General features: G+C 38.6%; 1 protein-coding gene across 1 annotated transcript in view; it reads left to right on the top strand.

Annotated features, from left to right (window-relative positions):
- Positions 1-5,215, top strand: part of Plcl1 (phospholipase C like 1 (inactive)) — a 305,153-nt gene extending 299,938 nt beyond the window's left edge. The window contains exon 6 of the mRNA XM_005080904.4: positions 3,540-5,215. Coding sequence (XP_005080961.1) covers positions 3,540-3,722 — 183 coding nt within the window. The 3' untranslated portion in view covers positions 3,723-5,215. The remainder of the gene's footprint in view (positions 1-3,539) is intronic.
- Positions 5,216-14,921: the final 9,706 nt, after the last annotated feature.

Here is a 14,921-nt window from a genome sequence, read left to right as displayed (position 1 = left end):
AATGTTACTTTCTCAATATGTTGGAATTGATATGCAACCTTTTATTCAGATGCCAAATAACCACGGAGGATGAGTGGTGTATGATCCCCTTATGTTCCTTTGGGCTAAAGTGTCTTCATTTCCCCTCTGAGCTGTGAATTCCCACAGGCTTTCTGACAGAAAAGGAGTGGCAGCTTGACATTTCTTTCAAGTTGAGGGTTCTGTGGTCAAATTGTGCATTAATTTTGCATTATATGCCATGGCAACCCCAGATAATTTTAGTGTACAAGCAGAATTTCAATTTATATGCCACTAAGAAAATAAAATTCTATAGGCTTCACTCTCTCTTCTTCCTCCAAGACCCCTGTTTGAAGAGAACAGCATCAAAACATTCTTTTGAGTGCCTTTTTGGATGTGCCTTAAGTACACGCTGTATAAGTGTCTTGCCTGATGCAGTTGGAAGGAGATGCTCCAAGGACAGAGATGTTGGAGGGAAGGAGATCTGGTGTGAGCTGGCTGGTGTTTGTGACAGAGTGGAAAGATGGGTGGCCAGCTGGTCAGGGAAAATTACTGAACACAAAACGGGAAAAGTCATTAAAGAGACATGCCAAGATAGCAGGCGGGGTCCTTAGTAATACACATTACCTCTGTACAATTTTCTAGAATAAGACACTGAATTTCTCTTCTGGTTCCAGTGTCTTAAAGAGGAAGGTCCAAAGGAGAAAAGACAGTGTGTGGTTTCTTGAATGACAGAACAGAAAGAAAACCCTAATCCTTGCTTCTTTAAACAATTAAACCCAACCCTTCTATGTGAGCTCTCATAGCTGCTTGTTTTTCTTCCTCATTAGTTAGTAATCTAACTTGTGTTTGTTTGTTTTCTTCTGCCAGTGCGTGTCATCACCTGGGTTATCGGGAGATGATGTAGCTGTGTTCTTGTACACTGGTACAAACTGTTTTCCCATTGGCCATTGTTCTCTACAGAGACTGACTTCTGTTCCCCAGAACTGGCACAGTCTGGCCCTTAGGCTTGGATGCCACTTCTCAGAGCTGATGCAGTAACTGTGGGCCGATTAAAATGCACTCCATAACCTGCTGTAGGAAAAGGCGTGAGATTGTGTTATGCATTCATACAACCAAGATTGATAGCTTCACGTGTCATTTTCTCTTACAACTACAAAACATGCCAGTTTGCTCTAAAAATGTTTGATGATCATTTCAAAACTGAGCCTAAAGATTTACAAGTAAAACTCTGAAAATGATCATATGTGCAGTCACATCACTAATAGAGCTTGTTTGTAAAGGAGTTTGCCATTTTTAAAAAAATGCACATCCTTTCAAAACAGACTCTTGGCAGATGTATTTTAAACATGATCCCTGAGTTTCTATTACAAGATAGTTGTGAGTTATTATGGTGGTAATAGAAAAACTTAACTGCTTTCCAGATCATTTTATAGCAGTTTATTTGTGATCATTAAATCATAAATAGATTTTCACCCTGTGTTCTTCAATCTTAGACCTGCCAGGAGGGCCATTCTGATTATCTTCACAGATGAGAAAGTGGCCCTCGGTGCCCCTGGTGGGAGGCACTCTGACTTTTGTCCCTGCCACGGTGTTGTTGCTGTATCCTGTATCCCTGGCCCCACATCCCATCTCTAGATCCTGTCAGTCAGTGTCATGTGGGTGGTCATTTTCTTCTCTGTCTGTTATTGCATGGGTAACAACGAAAGGCGGCTTCACTGTCTGATTGTGTAAATGGAAGAGTGCATTGTTTGCTCCTGAAAGAGGCTGTATGTTGAAGTGGTGAAGGTCACAGACCCTTGAACAAACTACAAACCCACCACTGAGCAGCTATGTGACTCTGGTGGTCACTCTGGGTCTCTGTTTTATAATAGGTAAACCGAGGTTAATGAAAATACCTGTCACCTGGGTGTTGTGGCAACAGAGTGAATGTGTTCAGAGTAGCGTATTACCTGCACAGAGTAGGCCCTTCATGCATTCTATCATCTTTACTTAATAATTGCATTTTACAGGTTATAAGTGCCTCAGTATTCAGGGCCTGGGGCAGGAGGGCTTCATCTGTTATTCTGTCAAGAGAATCATCCAGTTTCAGGGATGCTGTGAATATTTTTCCCTCAGGAAACATATCTCTGACTGACAGGCTTGGCCTGCAGTCTCTGCTTATTGTCTTTGGGGAATCTTAATCTCATGGTGTGTGGGAAGTAACATTGGCCTAGGGGGAAGTCAAGACTTCAGACACCACTGCCTTTAGGTAACTGTGACCTTGTGTCAGCAGTGGGACCTCACCATGCTGAGACTCATTCGCCTCACAAGAAGGCTTCACCTATACAGCCTCCAAGACCCTGGGCCGTGGCTGGGGTGACTGAACACAGCCCATTTTAGTACAAACAGAAGGCAACGCAGCCAGTCCTTACCACAAGAGGTTGACTTAGCTGCCACTACAACAGGTTAGAAGTGGCTACTGATTTTAGAAATTCTGAGGAAATCAGCATATTAAGGCTTTTTTTTTTTTTTGCAGGTAGTCTATACGTACTTTAAGGAAATGGCATTCATAGAAATTAAAGGTTGCATTTCACATGGAATACTTTGTCTCATAGGCTATTGTCCCCTCTCTGAGTGAGCCTGTGCTTTATAGAATGCTTCCGTAGTCACTATAGCCCCCACATTCTCCCACATCATCCCTTATTTCAGGGACACACTCGCCCACACTGCCGCGAGATTGGGAAGGGGGGAAGTTACTTCCTCTTTTGTCAATGCACCACAGGAATATATTTTCACTTCCGCACACATCTGTAGTCCTTCAGGCCCTGAGCCAGTATCAGTGTGTGCACTTAAACAAATAAAACTAGTAGGAGTTTTTTTTTTTTTTTTCTGATACATTGATGCAAATGACAGCCAGCATGCAACCATTCATCCTTTTGTGCTGTTTATTTTGGTGAATGTGTGGAGCCTTGAGAACTGCCTGTCTATTAACTGGACCGGAACATCGTCCTTTTATGCTGAAGTGCAGGCAGACTGTGGATAGGTAACAACACCCCAACAGGAATTTGCGCAGATAGCCCAATACATTAAAACCAGCACAGCAGGCGCGGGGCTGTACCCTTTCCATCACCAGAGGCTTTGAGGTGCGCTGTTTAATCTGACAAGCCAGTTTAATTTCCAGTTTTATGGAAGAACACCTTTCCTCATCTTCTTCAGAATCTAGAAATCTTTGTCTGGTGGGCAAGAACCGTAACAATGAGCAAAGTCTCAGACCATGGTATGGAAGGTTCAAGTGCCCTCAGGGGGATCACACGAGGTTCCCCCTACAGGAGCAGCCGCAGACAAGCATGCAGTGAGCTGGGGAGGCTAGGTTTGAAGTTCTAGAACCGAAGAGCAAGTCCTCCAATCATGCCTGGAAAGAACTTTGGGTATGTTCCTGGAAAAACGAGCGCATAGGTCTGGATCTGGTTCATCCTTTGTCAGCTTCTCTCAGGAAACAGCAATGTTGCTCATGGGCCTGGTCCATAACCACCTTCTTTGATGTTTCTACCTGTTTGTAGGGCCAAGGAGACCTTCTGAAGAATGCCAAGAACGAAGCGATAGAGAACATGAAGCAGATCCAGCTGGCCTGTTTGTCCTGTGGACTGAGCAAAGGCCCTGGCAGCGGTGCCGAGGCCAAGGGCAAGCGCAGCCTGGAAGCAATAGAGGAGAAGGAAAGCAGTGAGGAGAACGGGAAGCTGTGACCGAGGCAGTGCGCATGCCCTCAGAAGGACTCTGGTTTCTCGTTCTTGTCTTCTTCTTCTGTTTTTACATTCTTCAGATGTTCACAGAGATGATGCCCTCTCTGGGGTGTTGTACATAAACATGTATTTTCACAGTGTCAGTATTTTCCTGTAGTTAATTTATGTAAGTTAAAACATTTAGTAGCAGTGTTTTAAACTCTGAGCAGTGAGTATATATCTACGTGTGGCTGCCTGTGCGCATGTGCACACGTGTGTGTGTGTGTGTGTGTGTGTGTGTGTGAGAGAGAGAGAGAGAGAGAGAGAGAGAGATAAAGAGAGAGAGAGAGAGAGAGAGAGAGAGAGAGAGAGAGAGAAGGGGGGGGAGAGGGAGAGAGAGATCCTGTTAAAATATATTCTGTCACATTATCGGTTTTCCTAAGTTATTCTTTTATCTCTATGATCATTTGGGGATAGCTGATAATCTGAAATTCTAATGAGCACTCATTTGTAACCCATTGCTATGGTTAGTTTCACCTTTCTGTCTTTGTGATTTAATTTGAAGCTCTTGCTTAGCACAGCCTATTATTGAAGAAAGCCAAATTTATCAAAGCAGAGGTGTTTTGTAGATTTTAAATATAGATTTTAAAATTACAGTAGAAATGAAAGTGAATAAAAAATTTTCAAATAAGCATTCTGGAAAGATACACAAATTCAAATCTTCATTTAGCAAAGTCTTTAAAATATTTATTAAATAAGATCAAGTTTAGGATTTAGTTTCTGTAGATGTTTACTGAGCAAGTGGCTTCAGTAGCAAAGGTGACCACGATGAATTTGCAGCCACCAGGCGGTATTCTGAAACACATCAAATGTCCGTTGCTATGACAGTAACTCAGTTGTGAAATGTCAAGGTTTGCAGGAGACCTCATTCTTCTGAAGCAGGAGTGTGGCACTCATTTTCTATTACCAGAAAGGACAGATACAAGTCATTAGTAAGGACTGGATTTAGTGTAGGGTACTAAATTTAAATTTAAAGACATTGTTTAAACAATATCATACATATCATGTTGTGCTGACACAAATCCTGTAAGTAAGATAGCATCTTTATGATGAGTTGAGAACTAACTAATTAGCATATATGGGATAATTTTAACACATACAGTAAAACACATAAAGAAGAAAATGGCTAATTAGGGTATGTTTATAATCATATCTAGATAATTTTACCCTAATGTCTTCATAAACTTCTTAAATGTAATGTTCATTCATTGCCACCAACAGAACTAAATGTTCTATGGTTATGAAAGAATATATTTATTTAAAACAACGCTTTTATTTTGAAAAGCTTCTTAATTAATTTGATTAACAAATATGCTAATTTGGGGGAGCCTAGAGAAGATAATTGTTGAAATTTGCAAATATAAACATCCTCTATAGCTACTGTGTTATTTCTGACTTCTTAATACTACTCTGTTCTTGTTGCACATTAACAAAAGAGTAAAGACATCAAAAACAGATTTCTTGTTCTCTTTTCTTGTGAATTTATTGAGAAAACGAAGTTCTTTTGTTACTTAAAACTGTTAGAAGGTGTACTGTTTCTACAGACCAGATATGATAAAAATTACTCACTGTGCTAAAACCAGACACTTGAGGGGAGGTGACTGTGTTCATTTGAAGACAAATTTCCAACAGTACTATGGCCACCTAAAAGTATCTCTCTGCTCAATCTATGTTACACTTAACCTGCTGTCAGAGGAATAATAAGGAGAGTTGCTATGATTCTGTGTGAGGAAAGATAAATAACTACTGACAGAAACAAGAGCTACCTTACATCAGCCAGCTGGAGCCTTCCTCTGTGTCTCCAATTCCATTTGGATCAATCCATTGAATATTTTTCAAAAATGAGTAAGCAATAAATTTTGAGAAATGAAGAAATTTCATATTAAATTTATTACTTTGTTTAAAATCTTGGATATTTTAATAACCAAAGGCACCTTCCCTTTCTTCCTCACCCTAATACAGAGAGAAAGAGACACACACATACACAGGGATACACACACATAGACACACACATGGACAGACACAGAGAGAGGGAGACACACAGGGGTACACACACATACACACACAAAGGGATACACATACACACACACACACACACACACAAACACAGAGAGAGTGCTGCATGGCATCAATTGAAGATATCTCTCTAAAAAGGGCACATAATGCCCTGTTAGTCAGACAACCTCTTCACTCATGATGCTATTTCTGATTTCAGTAAACATCTAAGTGGTGATCTTTGACCCGTATAATTTATAATTATTATACTATGTCTTGAGTATGATATATCATAATGTATTTAGCTAATATCCTATTGTTACACTTTCTCTAATTTTGTTTTATTTTTATCATCTATTATGAAGTTATTTAACTTTTCCCTTAGAAGAAAATTCTAGAAATGGTGTGGTTGGGTCAAAGGATACATAATTTCTAACATATTTTTAATTTTGAGATAAATTACCAAATAGTATTAGGAAAACTTCCCAATTTAAGTTTCCACAAAGAATTTATGAGTGCTCAAATGTTTGTTGATGATATATTGTCGTTTTGTAATTTATCACTGTCATTGCACTTTGAAAATTTTTCTCTTTTCAGTTTCTAGAGAAATTTAACAACACAAATATTTTAATGCTTATTATAGTATCATCAAAATTAATAATAATAATTATATATATATATTTGTATTTCAAAGGGCACCAAGAAGAAATAAAAGGACTCACAGTTTGGGTTTGGAAACTCTACATCTCATAAGAGACTGGGGATCCATAGTATATGAGGAACTACTACAACTAAATCCATTATTAAAGATGGCTGGAGCATCTTAAAAGGCTTCAAGGAGCATATAGGGTGATGTTCAACATTATTAACAACCCAGGATACTCAAAGCCATGGTGAGACATGATGTCACACCAGCTAGATGGGCTGTAGTGAAAAAGATCATAACAAGGGCCAGATAACATGTACAGAACCTGGGATCATTCTGCACTGGTACAGAGAATAGACAATGGTGCAGCTGCTTTGAAACACTCCTTAATAGTTCCTAAACAAATTAAATGCACTGACCATAGGACCCATAAATTTATGCTAAGAGAAATGAGGATATAATCTATAAAAGGGCAAGCACATGTTCATAGCACTGTTATCCCATAATAGCCAAAAAGGAGAAACTGTAAAAATGTATGTAACGTCAATTGATAAGAGACAAAACCCATGTATTCATAAAACGGATTTTAATAGACTTTTATTAGTTTTTAAAAGACATGCTTTTCATTGAAATAGAATTACATCACCTGCCCCGCTTTCTCTTCCAGGCCTTAAAAGAAGAAGAACCATTTTATAGACATGCAAGAAGGAATTTCAACAAGCAAGTAGGGTATTTCATTTAGCAGACAAATGAATACATATGGTGATGATCATTTACACTGAAAATCCAAACAAAAATTCTCATTTTTATTTAAGTCTAACTCTTCATGCAGCAATAATAGTTAAAGAAGAGATGATGAATTAGGGAAGGGTACATGGGGAATAATTATATGGGAGAAGTAACAGTGGGAGTGATGTACTCATGTATAAGTTCTCAAAAATAAAACTATTAAACAAAAAATCCAGGTTAAATCTTCAGCCTTTTAGTCACCTGCATGAGCAGAGTGAGGAATAACTGATTATAATAAGTCAAATGGCAAATTGGCATAACCACGGATACTGACCCACGGGACACTGCCCTCTGTTGTGTCAGTGCCTGTGTGCTGGCTGCTCTCCAAATGGGAAGTCATTGATTTTACAGGAATTAGTAGAGAGAACTAATGGTGAATTATATTGACAGCAACAGGTAGAAATGAATTCTGAATTGCCATACAATATTGAATATATGAGGAAATGATAAAATTTAAAGAGATTTCTGATATCAGTCAGTTCAGTCATTAATGTTTGCTATGTTGAACTGTAGTTTGGAGTCTGTTATAATAAATATAATTGATATTTTCAAATAAGAGTAGGTGAGAAAGAAAAATCAAAGGGCTATGATTTTTTTCTGTGCTTGGACTATATATCATCCATTCTGTCAGACATGACAAAGGCACATATTTATATGGTTTATTCAAATTTTCATCAGTCTACAAAGTATGCTGTACATTACCAGTTATATCTATTTTTCTTGAGTATGTATCAAAGTACATGGCTCAAGCAGTGAATTCAATATACTATTATGAAATATGAAGTAAAGTTTAAACTATCTTATATACTTTTAATAAGTTATTAATCAAACCTTCATGAATCATCCAGTTGAGTGATTTATTTTATCAGAATACAATATATTTTTAATTATTTCTTTTAGTTTCGATATTATAACATCATTTCCCCCTTCCCTTTCCTCCCTCAAAACCCTCACACATACCTCCCTCTCCTTGCTCTCTTTTAAATTCATGGTCTCTTTTATTCATTAATTATTGTTACACACACACACACACACACGCACGCACACACACACATATTTACCTATTCTTAAATACATAAATACAACCTGCTCAGACTGTATAATGTTATTTATATTTATGTTAAATGGGTAATTGATTGGTGGACTCCTCCCTGGGGAAGACTGTTTCTCCTGCTCTCAGGATTTGTTAGTTGTCTGCAGTTCTTTATGTAGGGTTGAAGCCTCATGAGCTTCTCCCATCCACATTTCCTTGCTGAAGTGCGAAGTCTACACTTACCTGTGGGTATTATGATAAATTTTTAGAATGCACCTAGGGATGATGTGGGGTTAGTAACATGGCAGAGTTGTAGGTTCTCCTTCAAGATCTGTGATGTCACTAGCCCTGGGTAGTTAGCTGGGGTTTCAGGATCAGGCATGGTTTCCCTCTTGTTGAATGGGTATTAATCCCTGTTAGAAGCTGATGGTTGCTTCCAATCATGCCTCTTTGGTCATTGTTGTGGTTCATAGGCATCACAGCTGGGTAGGACTGATGCTTTACTTACTCCTTTGGAAGCTTGAGTGGCTTCTTGTAGTCTATGAAAGCTAGTCCCCAGGGAGGAGGAATGCTTTCAGGTCTATCCAAGTCCAGGAGTATCCAGTCTCTGGGTCTGAAAGTGCATGGTATTTTTAGCAATAGGTACTTACCTTCTGCCTCTGGGGGGCAACCAAAGCCAATAGAAACAGTCTGTAGTGAGTGTTTTTGGGAATCTCTTGGACAAGACTAACAAGTCACAAGAAGGCTTCTTCTAATGCCTGGTGTTGGAGGTTTTTGTTAGATGGTCTTTAGCTCTTGGAGACAGAAGTGCCAGGCCAGATAAGAAAATTTAATTTAAACTATTTATGTATAAATTTATGTTAAATTACAGGTATTGTAGATATTTTTAGGCATATGGTAAATAGTATGATTCTCTGTGACTTTTCCAGACATCATTACTGTTATTTTGCCCTCCTTTGTGGGGACACCAGACCTTGAGCAGAAACCCACTTCCCCTTCGGCCTGGGAGCAGGCAGCTGTGTAATGTTTACTGAAAACAATTCAGTGCTATAAAGCTCTTGATAGGGCTCAGATAAGGGCTTGTTCACTGAGATACCATGACTTTCACACCCCCTCTTCCTGTCTCCCCTGCTGTGTCTCCCTGATTCTGGGGCTGGAGATTAAACCACCAGCCAGGAGGGTGAGAAGTCTGGAAAGAATTGCATGTAGATGAATGGCAAAAGTCCTTAAAAAGGGAAGCGTTTTTTCTTGGAGAGACTTCTCCTGAGAGCTCTCTCCTAAGCGGACTGGGGTCTCCTCCTAAGCTGACTTGGGAAGCATAAAGTTTTCTTAAAGCAATCGACCGGTCTCTGTGTCATCTATCCCGACCACCTCGCTACATTCTCGGATGCAGGCCGCAGAGCAGGTGCGACACTCCTTCTGTGTTTATTTCTGTCCCTCTTCCTAAATGGAGCCTACCATTTTTCCTATTTCTCCATCAGATAGATTGTACTCTGCTATTTCCCTTCCCACTGCTCCCCAACCTGCAATGGTGCCCTTTACATTCCTGGTTTCAGGGAGTTCTCAAAAGAAGAAACAAATCACATATTTTATTTAGAAGTATCTCATGAATTAAAGGAGAATCAGAATAAAAATGGAAGTTATTTTGAGTGAAAGTTAAAATTAATTAAATTCAGAAATGGTTTCTAGTTTTCAGAAACTGGAATAGCCATTGGAAATTGAATTTAGTAGAGAAAAATATCAGAGTGGTGAAATAAGACCTAACATTGAGTAGGACAAACGATGAAACCTGAAGTTAGTTCTTTGGAAAAGATCAATAGAATTCTTATCAAACAAAGATGAGGAAAAAAGAGAAGGTAAAAATTACCAATGTTGAGTGAGAAAGAGACATCAATTTAGATTATACTAATATTAGAAAGATAATAAAGCTGCATTACCAAGACTCGGTGCCAATAAATTCGACAGCTACAACAAAATAGAGCAAATTTCTTGAAAGACACAGAATACAAACCTAAAAGTAATTAAGAATGAAGAAACCAGAGTCAAATTACACATTGCAGGTCTTATACATTTTTAGAAATGCACTATAATGAAGAGTGACAGGAAACCAATCAGTCAGTGGTTGCCTGGGAACAGTGACGAGCAGTGAGTGAATGAGCTCTATCAAGGTGTTTCTAACCTTGGTTTTGGGATAATTTTATGTCACATTTTTAAAAACTTAAATTGCATAGTGTATTACATAGAGTTATACCTCAATAAAGCTCTTTTAATGCATAGTAATGTTATATGTTGATAATACATTTTCATTCATAAGTAATCATTTCTCCTGCCTGTACATTTGCATTTTCTCTTTGATGTTGGAGATTTTGCCTCTGCATAGTTCAGATTTTCTTTTATCTGGAAACCAGTATTTGTGGAGAGTTGGGCTTTTAAAGTCTATATAAGGTTTCTTTTCATTTTTTTTTTGAATCTATACTCATTTGTGTGTAGAGATTCATGTGCTTCTGCTATGGCTGTCCTGCTCTTGGGAACAACAGTTCACAGTGTCATCAACACCATATCCTTCCCCATTTCCTTTCTCCACTCATCTGACATTTTTCATCTTCCTCCATACCCTAGGAGATTTTCTTATACTCTTATTTGAGAAAGAAATTCAATTATTTATGCCATAGATTTTGAATGTTTGGTCATGTTTTTGTTTTACAGCTTTGATTTTACACCCTGCTCATTGTTTTTTACTGTTGAAGTATTCCCGGCAGCATTTTTTGTGTGTGTGTGTGTCTCCTCCATATCCAATATAGTACCAAATGCAAAATCTGTTACATCTCAAAACAAACACAGAGAGTCATGTTTTATCCTCATTTTAGAACAGGAAGCTAAGGCTGAAAGAGCAGTAGGGCTGGGTATTGCTGAGTAACAGATCATCCCCAAGCCGCAAGCCTATTTGTTTATTCACAAGCATGCTGTAGAACTCCTATTTAGGGAGAAACTCAGCAGGGTTCTTAACAAACTGTCCTGACATCAGGTGGGATTATTAGAAACTACCCAGAGACTTGTGTCAAAGCCATGGATGACCATGGATTCCAAGAGACCTAACTCTAGTCACGTGGCACCTTTTCTACCACACTATATCCACTGAGGCATCCACAAGATGGACTTAACTTCTTTCAACCCTAATGCAGAATGGGAAGGTTCTGGGACAGCATTTGAAACCAGAAATGTCACTGTTAGCCACTTTTGAAATCTATTGTCCAGAAATGTCACTGTTAACCACTTTTAGAATCTATTGTCCAGAAATGTCACTGTTAGCCACTTTTGGAATCTGCTGTGTTATATAGGTAAAGTAGTTTTCCTGAGGTTGCCTAGCTGAATTAGAATTTATTCATTGAAAAACAGGTTTTGTTCTTTTGACTATAAAACAGACACTGTCTAATATTTTCTTAAGTTAGAATTTGGACCTTTAGTTTGTACTTCCTTATGTTGTAGGGAGAAGCCTTGTATCATGGTGTATTCCTTCACATAACAATGCATTTTCAAGAGATTCATTATGAATTTTTTTCATTTTGTTCTTGTAATGTCTTGTCAAAACCTGTTTGATTTAGATGTATTCACGTAGACTGGAACCCACACTATCTGTTTACATATAAATTGTATCTAATTGTTCTACCCTAGACTCCATTTGCTATAATTAGAAGCTTCTTCGATGAGGGATGGTAACCACACTCATCTGTAGGTATCAGTTTAAGACTTAGGATATAGCAAGGAATTATACTGGTCTCCAAAGTGGTGGTAGATTTTTCCCCCTAAGGTTCTTGACCTCACTAGCCCTGGGAAGCTGCCTATGTTTACATGACTCAGCACCATTTCCCACTTGTTTGAATTGGGCCCATGTCTGTTGTTGGTTACTAGAAATATGTAACTATTTATTGCACCTTCATGCTATCTTGCCATACTGGTCACTGTTGCGGTTCATGGAGGTTGCATCTGGGTTGGACTATTAATTGCTTTCCTACCTTGGCAGCCTGAATAGCATTTTCTGGTATCATGGAAGCTAGTCTGCAGAAAAGAGGCTTTCAGGTCAGATCCAGATCCGAGTCCCACCTTTAACCTCTGAGGTGCAACCATGGGCTACCTCAGTAGTTTCCATTGTTTAGGGAGTCACTTGCTGAACTCTGATCAGCCATCTGAGATTTCTCATGCCTGGTCCTGGGTGCTTTATTAGTCTTTAAGTCTTGTGGGGAGCATCGTCAGCTCAAGTGCTATAACTTCCTTTAAGACACACACACACACGTGCTTGTGTGTGTGTGCATCTGTCTGTCTATCTGTCCTTGTATTAGCATCCATGGCTCAGGGAACACCTCAGAAGATGGGTCAGGAAGATTGAAAAACAGAATACTAGGAAATCTGTGAAAGTCTCTCCTAGAAATGTCTGTGCAAACAAGATCAGAACAATAGCAATATCAATAGATATGCTAATGGGGAAGAAGAGAGATTTATGGGTCCCACTCCTAGACAATAGGCAGCAAATGACACCTGAGACAGGGAAAGTTAGTCTTTCCCAGGGATGAACCCCCTTACTAGTTGTCCAATACAAAGTGCTTAGTCCTGAAATCATATACACATTAACAACAGAAATGAACTAAACAGGTTGTACTTACATATTTGTGTGTGTATATAAGTCTGTGTAGCAATAAATTAAAGAAAAAGAGTCTATTAATTTGAGAATGGGGGTCATGAGAGGGAATAAAGGGGGAAATCAATGTAATGCTATTTTAATTAAAAATTTTAAAATAAAATGAAAATAATCACAACTTATTTCTCAAGAAATTCCATGAGCTTATTCTTGCCAGATTTCCTCCTTCTGCTTAGGTTTTGTGGAAGCCCTTTTTAAAATTAGTAGAAGTAATTGCTCCTGGATTAACTGTGATATTACTCATTTGGTGGCCATGCTATCTCAGGGGTGGGAAGTCGCAAGTGATTTGGTTTCTACTAAAGTATGTCCTAATAAAAGGGAATAGTATTTTTGTTCTTTTAGATTTCATTTCTGCAAGAGTGATTGTTTAGTGCTTTGTTTTGCAATGTTATTATGCGATAATGTGGGTTTTATGACCCCCCACTCAGTTGTTGGGGAAATCAAGGCATATTTATCTAATGGGTCCTAGCAGTTATACTCAGGAGCTCTGAAATTGGCAAATGCTAGAGTGTTCTGTCAACAACAAAAGGAAACTGAGGTATTCATTCAAATAATGTTGCAGTCATAGTGGACTGAAGCTTAAATTTAAGGTGGGTTTAAAGATGCCTCCTTAAATGTTTTATTGTGATGAACCTGTTTTGATAGCTTGCTGAAATTCAACATAAATGGACTTCTAAGCCCCAAATTCCTTAAATTTCCAGAGTCCCTTGTTGGAAATAACATAAATACTATATAACATTGGAATGTATGGAAAATACATGCTACAGTTTTGGGGGAGACTGCTTACTGTCTGGTTTATTTGGTGTTGCTCTGCGGACTCTCTGCACCTGCATCTATCCATCCAAACACATCACATAGACCGTATCCCCTGTGTCTAATTGCTTCATAAAGCAAAGTGTATAAATATTTAGATTTTAGGCTGCCAAAGCAAACAAACAAATTGCCGCTGGATAGTCTTTTATGTTTATAACACCAAATTTCTCAACAAGGAATTCACAATTACTTGACGGGTGAAAACAAACCACCAGCATGGGAAAGGGTAACAATAGCTTTCACAAGAACATTGTACAGCCCCTCTTATCACTAAGGTAAATAATGAGACACAGCTGAATGAAAAAGAGTGTTATGCAAATGCAATCCTGGGGCATTGTACCCGCTCAGTGGTGAGATGTTTCCTCGGTAGCTAATATTAAAATCTTAGATTCTCAGAGCTCCCTTTGTCTTTCAAGGAGATGATACAGCCATGACAAGTCAGCATGTATAGTGTAAGTAATTGCATCTTGCAAGACAAAGGGTCCAGATTTGAGATTGCCTGCATAGTATCCTTCACCAGTTTATCCATATAAACTGAATTATCATTCATAAAATATAACCCTGTCAAACATGGGTAGTGAGTACATCAGTCATAGTGCTTAGGTAAAAAAGCCCAAGCAATACATCGAACTTGCAAGGAGATTCCTTTCATTGTACCTCTTAAAGCCTAAATGCCATTTGGCAGAGCACATGTGGTCAAAGATCCACACTCATAATTATTGCTATAGTTTCAGATCTTTTCTTATTTTACATGGCGGTCTTCAGACACATGACACTTTAGCTCATTGATTTCTTCCAGTGCTCAAGTTTTCAACTAGCTTTTCAAGAAAGATAAGAACAAAAGTTTGCTACAGCTAGAGCTAAGTTGCCCTATTCTGCAGGAAGCCAGGGGTTTTACTCCTAGTACTAAATAAACCAGCCTGGTGCGGCACACCCAAAATCCCGGAAGTCCTAGACCATCTTTGTTTACATAGCAGATTTGAGGCCAGCCTGGGATCCGCAGGCTCTCGTATGTATAAATAAATAAATAAATAAATAAATAAATAAATAAATAAATACAAAGATCCCTGAAAAAAATATTAAACCTTGCTTATCAACTACCATACACAGATGACAGCTAATGATCCTTCATCTCAGAGTCCCATGGCCTTGCTCCAGGTTCAATGCTGACTCTCAGGTGCCATTCCCATCTCT

This window comes from Mesocricetus auratus, unplaced genomic scaffold, assembly GCF_017639785.1.
Source record: "Mesocricetus auratus isolate SY011 unplaced genomic scaffold, BCM_Maur_2.0 Super-Scaffold_100010, whole genome shotgun sequence".
Lineage (NCBI taxonomy): Eukaryota > Metazoa > Chordata > Mammalia > Rodentia > Cricetidae > Mesocricetus > Mesocricetus auratus.
This window is presented reverse-complemented; position numbering and strand designations above follow the sequence as displayed.